Source organism: Echinops telfairi, unplaced genomic scaffold (genome assembly GCF_000313985.2).
Source record: "Echinops telfairi isolate 266 unplaced genomic scaffold, ASM31398v2 ScPeMD7_7413;HRSCAF=8451, whole genome shotgun sequence".
Lineage (NCBI taxonomy): Eukaryota > Metazoa > Chordata > Mammalia > Afrosoricida > Tenrecidae > Echinops > Echinops telfairi.
Window position 1 is genome coordinate 709,009 of NW_022111313.1, and position 15,927 is coordinate 724,935.

Genomic DNA, 15,927 nt, shown 5'->3' on the forward strand with positions numbered 1-15,927 from the left:
AAGATATGACAAAATAATAATTTATAAATTATCAAGGGTTCCTCAGGGAGGGGGAGCAGGGAGGGAGGGGAAAAATGAGGAGCTGATGCAAGGGGCTTACATGGAGAGCAAATGTTTTGAGAATGATGAGGGTAACAAATGTACACATGTGCTTTATACAATTGATGTATGTGTGGATTGTGATAAAAGTTGTATGAGCCACCAATAAAATGATTTTTACAAAATGAGTCTAATTCCTTGACAGACGGCCCAAAGGTTCTTGGCTTGTGGTTTCTAATTACTGGGTACTCAAAGACCCTCTGAAAGCCTGATACAAACTATGGAATTTCTCCCCAAGTGAAAAATACAAATAAGGGGTGGGGTGGGTGCTGGCTGGCGCCCACCTCGGAGGAGACCGTTACCTTGAAGTGTCTGTTCTCCTCCTGCAGCCTCTGGACTTGCCCCTGCAGCCGCTTACACTCCTCCATCACCTTCTTCACTTCCGGGTCATCCAGGGACCAACCCAACGCTTTACACACTGTCGGTGTCTCTGTCTTTGGAGCAGTTGTGGATATAATTTTATTTATTTCTACATCATGCTGTTCAGAAATAAATGAAAGCCCAAGTGTCACCAACTCTGTAATAAAGGCTTTTTTTATGCAAAGTAGTTCTCAGCAAACAGCACGCGTGGTAGCATTTCACCCTCACTGTAAACTGTCACACTTGTTTAAAAATGGATCACTTTATCCAGTATCTTAATAACCTAGAGAAACTGGGCCCCAGAAAGTATGGATGAAGGCAGATAACGAGGCTGGGCTGAGATGAACACCCAGAGCCAGCGAGGAGGGCCATGCACATCACACACGCGGAGCCAGCTCGAGCCTGGGCGGGTGGCGGCCGGATGAGGGGTCCAAGGTTGGGGGTCGGGGTGGTGGGGGCGGCACGGGGACTGTGTATGCCCGGCTATGACTGGGCTCTGTCGCCTCCCGGTTCCTGACTGAGGTGAGAGGCAAGCAGTAGGGGAGAGCATGTGCCTCGGGGTAGGGGGACACACGATGATGGGGGCTACACTCCAGAGAAGCAGATTCGGGAGAGGCCGGGCCGAGGCCACTATATGAGACCACCCTGAGGTTGGACAGAATACAGGTCTCTCCACCTCCCCGAGTGCCTGCTTGGGGCATGAGGTGCAGTGTTGGGTGAGTTAGGCCAGAGGCACTGGTCAGTTAACAAGCAGAAAGGGACAACTAGGGGTCTGGCCAGAGTCAGCAGCTTCCTGAGACCCTGTCGGCAGGAGGACCCCGGTGCCCAGCTGTGCAGACCAGGCAGCCAACACTCCCTCACACTTTGTTGTAAGTGGCTGCGCTGACCAGGGTGAAACAGGGCAGGGTCCACAGTCGTGTCCCAGATACAGTCTTCTCTCGTCAGCTGGCCACAAACCAGGCCCAGCTAGCCGACCTGCACAAGCAACAGAAGGCCTGGAGAGAGATGCTCCCCACATTGGTGACTATTGGAGGGGTGGAGAGTTGAATGTGACCCCCAGGGATGAGCCCTGGAAGTGTCTGGAGACCCTTTTGGTTGTGACAACTTGGAGGGAGGTGACACCCTGACAATGGGGGGCTAGAGGCCAGGAGTGCTACCAAACACACTGTGATGCACCTCCCGCAAGGCAGTGGCTAAGGAGTCCACCCCTCCCAACTGCAGCACCATCTGGTTAAGGAGATGCTGGGGGCCGGGGCCGGGGCTGCTTGGGCAGTCCTAGAGTGGCCAACTGAGCTCCAGTGGCCCCTGGCTTCAATCTCCTCCACTGTCGGCCAGCAACAAGGGCCCCCCTGCCACCACAGCCGCCCCCAGGATGTAAGAGACACCCAGGGCAAGAGGGTTTCAATAGCTGTCTCCCTGCAGCCTTTCAGAGCTGAGTTCATAAAGGCCCCCAGTCTGTTGACTTCAGCTGATTTTTTTCTTCATACATCAGAGGAAGGAAAATAATTTGTCAACTTAAATTTGGGTTTTGCAGGAGATGGTATGCAAATAGGCATCAGTTTGCAACATTCAATTATTGTTAACTATAAACATACTTACTGGTTTATCATTTTCTGCTGGCAATTCAAACACACATCTAAGTTTTGAATCCATAAGGTCTTCCGGTTTTGCCTCCTTCCACTAAAACAATTTAAATTTAATAATCAGGACATTATAAAGCTGCTGGGAGAATAATTTTCTCCCTATAACTGACAATTTCAGAAAAATACTCTTAATGAGAAAGCCCTGATGTATATCAAATAAAGAACCTACGTCTGCTGAGATTTTGGTCTTTCTAACATGACAAGACTGTCTGAATATCTATCCCACTCCACAGACCCCGAAGTCTTGCTGGCCGATGCCTCAAAGTCAATGTCTGTTCTGAGCCACCCGTCTGTGGGGGCACGGTGGGAGGTGGGGGCAGAGTGGAACTTTCTAGAATGTCTGCATGGCCACACACTCTCCTTCCCAGCACACCCTGCTAGAGGGCTGCTGGCAGCACTGCTGGGAGGGGTGCTGGGTTGGCCCCGTCCCCAGGTGGGCAGTATGGGGGAACTGGCTCTGGGCAGCAGTGGGAGCCCCAGGACCTGAGATCCAGCACCACAGCCAGGCTGTACTGCAGGAAGAGGATGAGCCCAGCCCTGGGAACCAAGCAGGGGCAGCCAGAGCCCGGCAGCTAGGGGCCCGGGGCCCGGATGGGGTGAGGGCCCATCAGACCGGCGTGTGCGTCACATGGACAAGCAGCACGGCAGTATGCATCAGCACACATGCACTCACAACTGTCCACTCGGAGAGCAGGACAGTGAGGCCACATGGCTCTGACCCCGTGACCAGATTGTCAGCAGCAGCAAAGTGGACAATGGCCCTAGGTGCCTTCTGCTGAAACACATGCCCATCACCTGGGGCATTTCAGCCTGCCTGAGCGAAGAGGGGGGGCCGGGGTGCGTCCAGAACCCACGCAGGGCGTCTCAGGACAAGGGCAGGTGCTTCTTTAAAGGCAACGTTCTCCACCATGGCGGACAGATGCCCGGGCGGGCTCAGCTGTACTGGGGTAGATGCCAGGAAGCTCAGCGCTCACGTGCCAGTGGATCAGCAAAAAGAACCCTGAAGACAAGCACCGAGCAAACAAAGGTGCCTCTGGGCCAAGGTCCTCCTAGCACTTGGTCAGTCCTCTGGGGTTTCAGCTTCCTGGCAGTTTCAATAGAGGAAAAACCACTCGAACAAGGAAAAGGCCCCAGGTTGTTGTGGCGAGGAGCCCTGGTGGGGCAGTTGTTAAGCACTCCACAGCTAGCTGCAGCGCAGCCTTCCTGAGGGAGGGAGATGGGCGTGCCACGGCAGACGCGCTTTCCTGAGAGGCAGCACTGGCAGGCCAGCAGCAGTATGCTTTCCTGGCTTGTATCTCATGGAAGGCTGGCACGGTATCTGTCCTTTAGAGCTTTCTACTAGGGGTAGCTTGAGCCACAACACAAGCACGCTGAGGGCTTGACTAAAGACAGTGGCTCAGGAAAGAGGCCTGAACCTTTCCCGCACACCACACATGCCCCCGCCCCCTCCCGCTCAGCACAGGCAGGAACTTTATACCTGGCCATGTGGGGACTGGTTTCTCACCCCGTTGTACAGGTGATGATGAGACACCTGGAGAAACTTCGTGAGGCCTGCCCACAACCCCCACATCACTCAGAGGCAGAGCGGGGCTACGAGCCGAGACCCATTTTCACAGCCAGAAAAGCAAAAGCCACCCAGGCGTACTCCCAGAGAGGCCATATTTTGTGTTTCCTCAATGACACAAAATAAAGGAAGTGACGTAGCATCACCTTCCAGGAAATCGAGAGAAAGCCAAGGATGCGCCAGTGGCTCTTCTTCTGAGAAGGAAGCAGGCCTACCACCGAGGCATGCTCTCCAACCTGTAATGTCCAGACTGCCCCAAAGCTACAGTTCAGTGGCTATGGCCAGCTGTTCCCGTCCCAGGGCAAAAGGAAGGGGAGGTATAGTGGCCGTGGGCATGTGGGCAGAGTGAATGGCCACTCCCCCGGGGGCTTGGGCTCATGGTGTGAAACCTTCCGAGGAGACTCTGCCCTTCTCCCAGCGAGGAGGACTGAGGGCGGGGCCCAGGTCACCTGCCAACTGACACTCACGCCTGGCAAGGTGTCAAAGCTTTCTTCTGGGTGAGTTTCTAGTGTAATCCTTCTTCCCCCCTCATCCCAGAAACCCGGAAACACTGCTTACTTACTTTGTGCAACCAAGAGGTCTTATCTATACCACGAACAAAGACAGAGTCATCCATGCATTTTCAGGCAGGGGGGATGTAAAGGAAGAGGAGACAGAGGGCATTCAGGACTGGGGTGCTCTGGGGTGTCCCTCTGACAGGGGAGGGGAGACAGGGGCAGCAGCAGGCCCTTGCTCTGTGGGGTGGCAGGAGGGTGGGCCGGGAAGGACCCTACACCATTCAAGAGCAAAGGGGTCTTAGAAAACCCAGGAGAGAACAGTGTTCTAGTAAACACTGTGCGAAGTCAGGATGATTCGCCGGCTGGGAGTAAAGCCCAAACCTCCGGGCACCCCTTGAAGAGCCATGGCACACCCCCATGCATGCATCCACAACATCGGGCCTGCGGCTTTCCTTTGGAGTTACTGAAAAAGTAAGAAGCATACAGTACTTACGACTGCTTCCATATCAGAAGTGTCAGTCGGTGCAAACATAGACTGAACCATAAACTTGTGTTTACTTTTCTCATTGGGGTCATAATCGAAAGGCTGCAACATCACTGAGGAAGAAAATAGTTCATTAGGAGGGTCAGAGCTGATGCTGGTGGCAGCCCGCCACACAGCGAGGGCTCAGGGAGGCCATGAGCTGCGCCTCTCCAGAGCCCTCGGCGCGCCGGCCCCGTGCTGGCAGGGTGGGCCTGTGGGGGGCACACCAGAACCATGTCTGTGGGCACTACACGAGGACCGCTGAGGTCATGCTGGAACGCAGCTCTGCCACAGAGCCGCAGCTGTCTGGACCAGGACACCCACCAGTGACACAGCCTCTTCTCCCACAAGCCTGGAGGTGCTCCCTCCAAGGCTCCTGGGGACGAGGAGTGGCAGCTAAGGGAGGTGTCTTCCCACCCAGTGGCTGACCCCGTGGAGAGCCCAGGATCAATCCTGTTCAGTGACCACCGCCCTGCACGAGGTGCTAGCTACCCTGGAGGAGCAGTGGTGCTCACGTGCTGATGATGACCAGCCACCTACAGTAGGCTCCTGCCTCCTCGTCCAGGCTCCCTTGCCTAATTCCAAACTACAAGCATCACTGGGGTGGGGGAGTGGGGGTATGTACGCTACTCTGACACCAATCTCACATGAACCTCAAGCCCAGAGAGGTGAACCAAGGTGCCTAAGACCAGGCGTGCGCCTGCCACCTCAGGGCCCTGAACCCTATCCTGTGCTCCCATCAGCAGCACAGCCTCCTCTCAGCCCCCTCGTCCTGGCTGAAAGCAGCCGCTCCATGCCCATAGCCCGAAGGCCACTGGACTGACACCAGAGGTCTCCCGGGCTCAGCAGAGCAGGCTGCTTTGCCCTGCCCCCTCACCACTACCCCCTGCAGGGTGGAGGCTTCCCATTCATCCCACGGGCAGAGCAAGTGGGTGGAATGTCTCCGGGACCTTGTCACCCCACAGCAGCCCAGGAGCCGGGCTGGGAGGTCACCAGAGAGCAAGCCTTCTGTGCCCTGGGGCTTGGGGACACAAGCATAGCTGCCCATCCAGCCTGTGAGCAGCACAGAGACACTGGGTGGGCGCACTCAGACACGAAGGAAGAGGACATGCTTCGGTCTTTCCACATGCCCTGCTGCCAGCGGACCACTCTTCCTCAGGCCTGCTGTGAAGGAGCCTGGTGGCACAGTGGCCAAGCACTCGTGTCTAACTGAAAGGTGGGCAGTCAAACCCAGCAGCCACTCCGTGCGAGAAAGACGTGGCAGGCGGTCCCGTAACCATGCACCCTGTCAGCCCACTGGGAGTCATGTCCAGGGCTTCTTGGTCAGCACCACCCTGCCTGGAGGCATCCTGGTGGTGCAGTGCCTAAGGGCTTTGCCACTATAATCTGAAGGTGGGCAGTTCGAACCCATCAAGCCTCTCATGGGAGAAAGACTTACTGTCTGCTTCCCTGGGGGACTGCTGTGAATCCGGGTGGGTGCGGCGGTGGACTGGCTGGTTCACTGGGTACACAAGATACTACAGGAGGCACATGCTCACTGGCCCTCACCTCGCGCCCCGCTACCCTAGGAGGTATGCATCATCAGGCCCTCGGGGAGGCAGTGCACAGCTAGACCTCTAAGCCCACCAGGGTCAAGAGCCAGCAGTTTGGACATGGGACCAGAGCCCCAGCCCGGCTCTGATGAAAAGGTACCAGGGTGCCAAACACAGATACATCAGCAGTGAGCCCTGCAGTGGTGTGTGCTTCTCACTGGGCTGACACCTGCACTGAGAGGGCGAGGAGACGTGGCGGCTTGCTGGAGGCCTCCCCGACCCAGGCAGGGACTCCCCAGAGCGCTGCTCACCACGCAATCTCCACTCTCACACACTCGGCTAAAACAAGCCAACTTCACTGAAGAACATCCGTGATGATGCAATAAAACAGCTATTTGAATAAATCTCCACTTTCAAAATAGACTTCAGCACTGTGGTGAAATGGGCGTGATGTCCCACGAGGCTTTTGGTCTGTTTTGAGTGAGTGCCTGTACGGCTCTCTGGGCTGAGCCAAGCGGATGCCCTTTCATGGGATATCACGTTCATGTGGAGGAGCACCACACCAGCCGCTCGGCTCTGGGCACATGGCAGACGTTTCCTTGAAAAGGAGCAGTGAGCCTGCCACCTCAGGGAAACCATAACAACCGGCTGTCGGTGATGACGCTCAGGCAGACTTGGGGGACACATCTGCCACTGAGAGAGCCCAGCGGTTCCCCACACATGCCCGAGAGGGGGGAGTGGGCAGGGCCCTCCCGCACTGTGCAGTGATATGGGAAGCAGCCACCATGCAGTACAAACCCGTTCAAAGAGCTCAAATTCCACATCATTTTAACCTTTTAAGAAACCATTTCTTGATGAGTTTTAGTGTAGTACCAAAGAATGACATCCATCATTATAGGAAAAGGCTATTGATCAATCTCCCTCCCTTTCCTGACCATGGTATCCGTGTGAAAATGGGTTTTCACCCTCTGCTTTCAGCACAATGCACTGCACTGCACCGCACGGCACCTCACCGGAGCAGATGCAGAAACACAAATAAACCTGCTTTTTATGACGCCATGCACCAGAAATCTGCAGCAAGTGTCCAACACTGGCACATCCCTACAAGTTTTCTTTTTGAAAACCTGTTTCATCTAAAATGTCATTTATGCTGATATGCGATTGGTTATATTAAAATCCAGAAAGTGCTCATATAACGTCCAATACGATGACGACTCACACAGGGCCTCTGGGTCTCCTGTGTTAAGCATGAAAGGGCCCTATGTTCCAGAGTGGGAGACACGCTCCGCTACCCCGGCTGACTCTAGGGCCGCCCTCAAGAGGTAGCAAAGCTCTGGCAGCTCGTGGAGTGGCCTCATCAGGAGACTGCATTTAGAGGGAAGGCCTGGGTGGATGGAGACAGACAGACAGACCCAGACAGGTATGTACACACATGCACACACACACAGGGGCTGGGGACCCTGTGGGCCTCAGCTCAAGCAATTTTGGCAATTTCTTGGCAAGCCTCCACAGAAGGGACCTCACAGATGTCACCAGGGGGCTCCAGCCTACACAACCACCACCCTCCCCAAAGCTATGGACAAACCCTAAGAAGGTGTCCTTTACCTTGAGCCAGGGAAGGGCAGGGAGGGGAGCAGGTTAAGAAGGGGGAGGGGAAGGTTAAGCAGGCATGCCGTGCATAGTGGAGGGGCCAGAGTGGCCAACCACATCATGGAGAAACAGGGTAGCTGGGGCTACAGAGCCTTCTGCCACATGAAACAAGCACACAGGGCCACGTGCCACGTACAAACTGTCGACTCCGATGAAGGGCACCTGCCACCCGGCGGTCCCCCTCCACTGCAGGCACAAAAAGCAGTAGGCAACGAGTCAAGGCCTGGTCGCCCCAGCCCAACCCAGCCAGCTATGGTGAGACCGGGCAACCTTCACCGCCTCATGCCCACATCTTCTTATTCACCACTCAGCCCCAGGGTGCACTTCTCAGCTACTATCTATAGGCCCAGAATTGGGCTGCTCACCACAAAGTCAGCAGTTCAAACCCACCAGCTGCTCCTCGGGAGAAAGATGAGGCCGTCTGCTCCCAAACAGATTTAGAGCCTCGGAAACCCCACAGGGGGTCGTGTGAGTCAAAAGTGACTCGGTGGCAGAGGGGTCGTCTTCTCATGTTAAATTCACTTTGCTATATACACCCTATTAGCTGAGACCTTGCTATATACAGTACACCCTATTAGCTGAGACCGTATGAGAACCCACAGTATAAATGCTATTAGTCGCTTGTTCTTTCTACCCTATACATGCAAATTGTGACATAAATTATGTACTTCTTCCCATGACAAGCTATGGAAGAGCTTCCCATTAACTTAAATCTATTTCCCTTGAATACCAGAGGCAGCGAAGATAAAGCCCTCTTAAGGCACCATCTATCCCACTCCTACCATGGATCTGCTGGGAGCCCATGGAGACAGCACCCATGGCCTGGCCACGCTGTGACGCAATGTCTGCTAGAAGGGGAAGCTGCCCTGCTCCATGGACAGGGTCTTGAGGCTGGAACTCTGGCTCAATGTGATCAGATGACCTGCAGACCGTATGCTCCTCCACCCCTATCCCCGCCGCCCCCACACACACTCCCTCCCTCTCCCCAGAGGACGATTTGATTACATACAGCACAAAGCCTTTCTCCAGCACCCAGGCCAGCAGCAAGTCATGTCCATGTGTGTCGTCAAGCTGACCCATCAAATGACGGATGACGGGCTGACCCGCACCAAAACCCACCCTTCGCTTTGCACTGTCTGAGTCTCCTCGTTTGAGCCCCGTCATCTCAGCTGCCACCCCTCTGGATTGCTCCTCACCCACACAAAGCCCCTAGAACCCCCACATCTCATCTCCTCGAAACCCCACTCACCGTCACCACCCCTCAGATCAAGGGCCACCACCACCCCTTCCCCACGCGGGGCTCCGCTCGAGTCCTGGGAAAGGTCTGGGTTCCCAAGGGCAGGTGCTAATGTGCATTTTTTCACAGGCTGGCAGATTTGTGCATAGCCTTCCTGTTATTCAAACCCGAAAACCAAACCAACTGCCCGGTCCATTCTGCCCCGAGTGACCTCACGGGACAGAGAAGTGCCCCTAGTTTCCAAGGCTCCTGACTGCCTTGAGTCTCTTTCACAACACAAGTGGCTTCAAGCCACTGATCTTTCTTTCGGTACAGCCTGGCACCGACCCTCTAGAGCTCCCTGTGGCCAAGCGAGGGCAGCGTGTCCTCCTTCCACCTTCTGGGCACTGGGTTCCCTGGGGTCCCCGTCCCCTCCCCACTGCTGCCCAGCACCAGGGCCCTCCACTCACTAGCTCACTTTCCTTTCAAAGCGCAGGCTCTCAACCGAATTGCATTTACAGGGGAAGGGCTCATCTCCCACTTTCAGAAACTAGGGAAAACTTAACAAAAGAGTCAGAAAGCACCGTTACTGGGGTCCCAGTTCACACATGAGCAGGCCTATCCCACCCAGAGCGCGGCAAAACCCGTCTCTGCCACCAGTGCACCGCTACAGAGTTCTCCCACTCTGACACCGGTTCCCGGAAACCTTAGGGGTTCAAAAAAAACAGGTCCAATTAAAACAGTGGCTTCTGCTGAGCTAGGCTAGCTCAGAAGGGATGGTAACTGGGATTCCAAATGGGCTGTCTGCACAGATTCGCTCTTGAAGGCACAACGCCGATCACGGGGCTTCCTGGAAGAAGCCCTAAGAAAACTGAAAACCACATTGGGGGGAAAAGGGGGCCAGGAAGTTGTGCTGAGGAATTTTCCCCATCACCACAATGCACTTGCTCATTCTCCAAGAGGAGCGAGCGCTGTCTGTCCCATGGGAATTCATGGGGATACTTCATCCCCATCCACCCTACAGCCTTCCTTCTGTTCCCCAAACCCAGAAAGCGGTTACAAAGAACACCGTGTGAGCCCACCAGTGGCCCGAGAATGCAGAACTCTCAGGGGAAGGGAGCTCAGCTTTCGAGAGGGTGCAGACCTAGGTGGAGTTAGGCTGATGATCAGTGGCGTCGCATTCTGATTTAATAGGGGTTTTGATGGCGCTGTGATGATGTGTGTGGGCGCCATGATGAAGGGAGAAGCTTGGCTTTGGGGCCCAGGGGCTGCACCACCCTGCTCGAGAGAGAGGTGGCCTTCTCCAAATGCAGACACGCTACTACTTCCCTGGTCCTCTGGGGCCATGGCCGACAGGCCTGGAGGTAAGCGAGGGAGGGCGGGCGGGCTGACCGGACTTCCCCTCGGGCTTCTCTGCTTTGTCGGGAGCTGGCATTGCGCAGAGATGAGGGCCAGTGGCCCTGTGGGAGGGCTCCTCTCTGTCCTGCCAAAGCCCAGGGCTCACGCTCGGATTTATAAATCACATGTTTTCAGACCCCCCGCACACCATGCTGTCTTGTCTTGGCAAACACTTGATAACGACACAGCATCATTTGTCCTGAAGACTCCCTCCCAAGATGCGATCAGGAGCGCCCGTCACGCAGAGGCACATAAGTCATGTCTCTCGATATGGATCGGATCAGATACAAGGGCCCCTGGCCCGACACTGTTGCGACTTGACAGCCCGCTGCCAGTTCCCGGCACTCTCACAGTCATTCTGTGGTGTCACCCTGCTGTGTGCTAGACAGCCACCTCCCAGTCTCATCCCCTGGGCCAGGATAAGTAACAGGAGGGCGTCGGACAGGAAGGAGGTGAGCGAATCAGCACCTGGGAAGGGTACAGAGGGGCACCTGTACCCTGGTGGCTGCTGCAGAACCTCACTCTCCTGTCTGCTCAGCTGCGTTAAAGAGCGGTGGCACGCACCTTCCACCTTGGGTCATGGTCCCAGCTCAGAGCACCCATGTACAACAGGAGACCCCCGCCCTGTCCTGTGCCAGCCTGTTCTGTCTGAGCCTGGGGCTGCAGCCACCGCATCAATCCCCCTCCCTGAGAGTCTTCCTCGCCTTTGCTCCACTTGCTTCTCCGGGGACAGCCCGCTAAGTGAGGTGTCCTCTAGGTCATGAGATTCGAAAACGAGGGGTACAGTATGCCACTGCTTACAAAGCAAAACACAGGGTTTGTCTTCAGACACCTACAGAGGCTGCTTGTTATTTTGTGTTCTTGAAAAGACAATTAAGCTGCACTTTGGTTGGCAACAGCCTTTTTTCTTTTTGTTTGTCAACCAGAATCTTATCTGATGAACAAGATTAAAGACATCTTTTAAGCATGCTCTTATCTGAGAGTAATAAACCTGGTGTGCGAAAACCATTTATAAGGCGGCTGGCTTATCAGAGGCCCGACCAAGAGGGGCGGTGCAGCTGAGGCAGTGCCCAGCGTCAGCTCCAACTCACCACCCCCGACACAACCCCCCACCCCCTCCCCAAAGTTGGGCCTGACCCACGGGCCTGAGCCAGCCATGTTGCCCAGGATTAGTTATCAATTGCAATTCTCCCTAATTAGTTTAACTGGCCAGTGTTCTAGGCAAGAAGAGCTGCTGTGAGGTGTCCTCGGTCCATGGGGTTTTACTGGGAGCGCATTCCACTCTCCGTGACGACGGAAGTGCTGAAAAGCGGTGCCCAGCTGCTCCTTTCCCAAACTCTCTCCACGCCCGGGTCAGACACAGGCTCGACCCAGGACACTGGCCTCAGTTTAACCCACTCCCAACTCCAGGGCTGCTGACTCACACCGAGCCTGCACCCAAATTCTGGGGTGGGGTCTTTAAGGACTCTTGCTGGCGTGTACACACACACACACAACATACATGTACAACGCTCAAGTACACATACACAGACACATTTCGCATTTCTAATTTGCTTGGTACACACGCAACCAATGTGCATAATTAAACTGCAAATGGAAGCTTACTTGCTACTTTAGTGAAATTAGAATTCAGCGGTTATAAAAATATTAAACTTAATATCATATTACAGGAAGCGCAAGTATTTTTGATGGGCCCATAATTTTACCACTTCACCTGCTATATCCGCTGGCAAACACGGTTTGGAATATTAATGGGAAACTCCCTCTTTATTAAACTGCGGTATTAAAAAAGTATATATCCACACCCACTCAAAGCTTCCCATAAAGGCATTTTCACAAAGCATCTACCTCAAAGATACTTCCCCAACATACAGCTGAGAAAATAAGATTTCATTTTGTAGAGTCAGAACACATGGAGAACCGCACCCCCTCCCCTCCCCTCACTGCTACAAACAATGCTTTAGTTCACATAGCCCTTTCCCCTTGCATTTACGTTCTTAGGGGACAAAGTGCAACCCTGTCTCCTCCAACCTCCATGTACATCATTCACAGCTTTCTCAGATAAACGTGTGTATCAAAGGTCACGAGGCCCAAACCATGCCATTCTGGGCCAATGAACATAAACGCCAAGTTCCTGAATCCACCCCCTCACCCCCACCCCCCCTGCTTCACCTCACCTAATAGCACACAGGATGGGCTACTGGTGGGGTGAGACCTTTTAAAGGGGTAGAGTCAGGGACCCAGACCCCAGCCCCAGTGACAGACCAGAGCAACCCTTTGGGAATGACCAGGCATGCTCATCTTTGGGCATAAAACCGCAGTGAGGCTCATGTCCAGCCATAACTTCACCACCTCGATGAGAAAAATGTTTGTTTTAAGGAATAAGGACCTGGGCCTCACATTGGCCCAGATAAGACGCTGACATGCGAGGGGAGAACGCCCCGTGTGGGCGTGGAAGGAAGGTGCTGGGGCATGCCCACAGCAAGGCAAAGCCAGCAGGCTCCAACAGGCCAGTCCCGGGCAGGCAGCCCCACCGTCACCTTGCGCGCCAACTCATTTTTCAAGAGAACGGTAGCTGAGGCCCCACAGGCAGTCGACTGCAGGTTTCTTACTAGCGGGCACCAGCAGGCTAGCGAGCCCTGTTGGGGGGCTGTCACATCGCTGAGCGTGGCAGGCAGGACTAGAGACCAGCAGTGCTGTAGGCTGATTCAGCAGTCATCTTTTTACATAGTTGAAAGTTTACTAAAGGCCTTTCAATAAAATACATACACTTTATTAAAAAACAAAACATGGAAAGAAACAGAGACACGGGAAGAAGAAAAACCTAGTTCACCTTAGGAATCCTGGTGGCGCACGGGGTTAGACACCAGGCCTGCGGTTCAACCACCAGCTGCTCTTGGGAGGAAAACGAGGCTGTCTGTTTCCATGGAGTTAGTTACAGCCTCAGAAACCCACAAGGGTAGTTCTACTCTGTCCTATCGACTCAATGGCAGTGAGTTTGGTTTGACTTACTTAAAATTAGGAAAGTTTTATAAAGTCACAGAATGTAAGGAGTGATTATATTTCTATAAAAGTATTTCAAACACTGGACAGTATCTGATAACCACCTTCAATACAAACTAGCTGGTTTCTGGGGCAGCCGTGAAACAAGCCAGGCCCCGGGGCCCTGCAGCATGGCATTCTCCTGTCCACTTCAGCAAGGAGACACGTGGAGCCAGGAAGGAGGGACCTGCACAGGGTTGCTGAGGAGCCCTGGCCCGAACGCTGGGAGTGGCAGACACACGGACACATCATTAGTCCCCAAACACATGGCATTTTCTGAGAGATGAACTCTGTTTCACCCTCTCCTATAACTGAGACCGTCTCCTAAGAGTGTCCACGCGGTTTGGTGGCACTGGATCAGGAGTCAAGTGCACTGATTTCTAAGCCCACCATTCGGGTGCTTCCCACAACCATAAAACTTTGGGCTCCTCCATGCAGTCACCCCATGCCACACCCCCAGTCTGGCTACTTCTTTCTGGAAGAGGCAAAGAGGGGGCATGTCCACGCCCAAGAGCCTGAGGCCTGCTCTATAACTGCGCTGTTGGGGAGTGCACTGGGATGCGCAGGTGTGGACAGCCCTGCTCAGCCTGGTAAAGGAGGAAGGCATGAGGGGACGTGGATGGAAGAGGGCACAGAGGTTTCCGACTTAGCAGACCTCACATGGGAGCATGCGGGTCACGCGGAAGGCCCCATCTCTGTGGCCTTTCTGGCTCCAGAGCACCATGTACTGTGGCTCTAGGGACTTCGAGCCCAAGTAGGCATGCCTCAGCTTGCTGACCCCACCCCAGCCACCAGCTGCCTTCCTGAAAGGGGGAGTCATGTCGGACTCCCGGAGAGCGAGAGCTGGTGTGGGCACCATCCACAAAGAGAGCGGGCAGAAGGGACCAGATAATGAAACACCTTCTATCTCTCCAAAGAGGTGAATCATTTTCTTTTCAGGTGTCAAATGAATAGCCAAATGTATCACAATCAAAATCTATCACGGAAAAAAACAGACAGGCACTTGATCCCGATCAGAGGCCACTTCTAATGACGCACAGCATCTCATGGCCCTGAATGACCTGGCCAAGGCAGATAAAGACCACCAGAGCGCTGTCTGACACACAGAAGCCCCCCCACCCCTTGCTTCCAGAAGTCTTAATGAGCTCCCAGCTCAGGACATTTCTATAGCACATTTGCACCCTAGCCCAGCACTTCCAGCCCCTAAATTCTGAGATCCAATTCTCAATCTGGGCCCTCAACTAGCATCTTTCCAAAAGTTGAACTTTAGAAAACATATGCACTCTCAGACAAGGGGGGGAAAAAAAACAAGGAAAAAACCACCCATCGGAGACTCACAAAATTTAGACCCTGGAATCTAGCCCAATTTCCCCAGCCCGAGGCTCCCCCAGCTTCTCCCAATCAGCACAGGGCAGTCATCAGGCATTGGAAGTGACAGGAGCTTAATGTCAGAAATCATTTGGCTGAAATAAGAATATAACTCCATTTAGCTTTCTCCCACAAAGTAAAATTAAGTTTGTTTAGCCCTTTTTTATTTATTGCCAAAGGGCAGATTTGATTTCAAGGGAGTGAAAACTAAACTCTTTCTGAAGTCAAGTCTGGAGCGGCCACTTTCTTTGTGCTCTGGGGCTATTGCATCCAGCCAGGGCCCCACAGCAGGGTGGGGACCACAAGCATCGGCATAGGGGTGGAGGACTGGGGCCGGCCCATGTCTACCTTCTGACGTGGCTGCCCTGCAAATGCAAACTATAGGAACCCCTTTCAAGCCCGCCCCTCGGCTTCTGGCTCAGGACTCACCGGACACGTTAATGGACGCCCCCGCATCAATGACCCCGCTGTTGGGCCTCACGCAATACCTGCGCGGTGCCGTGGTCTTCACCTTGAAGCACACGTTCCGGTCTGTCGGGTTGCCCAGCTTAAGGTTGGTGGTGACGACGTCAGTGAAGGGACCTGCAGGGTGAGACGGAGATGAGTGGGGACCTCAGGGAGCCATGGAGGGTCAGAGTCCAGGGCAGGGGCACCAGGAGAGAGCAGTCCCCTTGCCCTTGCCTCACCATCAGGCAGCTGGCGAGCCTTCTGATACTCAGGGTCCCTCTGCAGCCACCACAGCCAGGCTGAGGAGAAAACTGAGGCTCCGAGAAGACCAGCTGCCATCATGCTAGTAGTGGAGGTAGGATCTGAACCCACACAGCCTGAATCCAAAGCCAGCATTTTATTTTGCTAAACACTGACTTGTACGATCACAAAATGAAATCTCAAAGGGTGAAAAGGTTTAAACTTGGGTGCCAAGAGTATCACCTATGAAAAACAATGTTGGGTGGTGAAGTCTCTAAGCCCACACCCCTCCCATGCCCTCAAAAGTCAAGACGACTCAGACAAAGACAGGCAGTTCTGAATCCCACG

General features: G+C 54.1%; 1 protein-coding gene across 1 annotated transcript in view; it reads right to left on the bottom strand.

Moving 5' to 3' along the window:
• The window catches only part of VAPB (VAMP associated protein B and C), a 20,141-nt gene extending 4,463 nt beyond the window's left edge, over positions 1–15,678 (bottom strand). The window contains exons 1-5 of the mRNA XM_004717147.2: positions 15,579–15,678; positions 15,322–15,474; positions 4,657–4,760; positions 2,059–2,139; positions 402–578 (exon numbers count right to left, since the gene is read on the bottom strand). Coding sequence (XP_004717204.1) covers positions 402–578; positions 2,059–2,139; positions 4,657–4,760; positions 15,322–15,474; positions 15,579–15,678 — 615 coding nt within the window. The remainder of the gene's footprint in view (positions 1–401; positions 579–2,058; positions 2,140–4,656; positions 4,761–15,321; positions 15,475–15,578) is intronic.
• Positions 15,679–15,927: the final 249 nt, after the last annotated feature.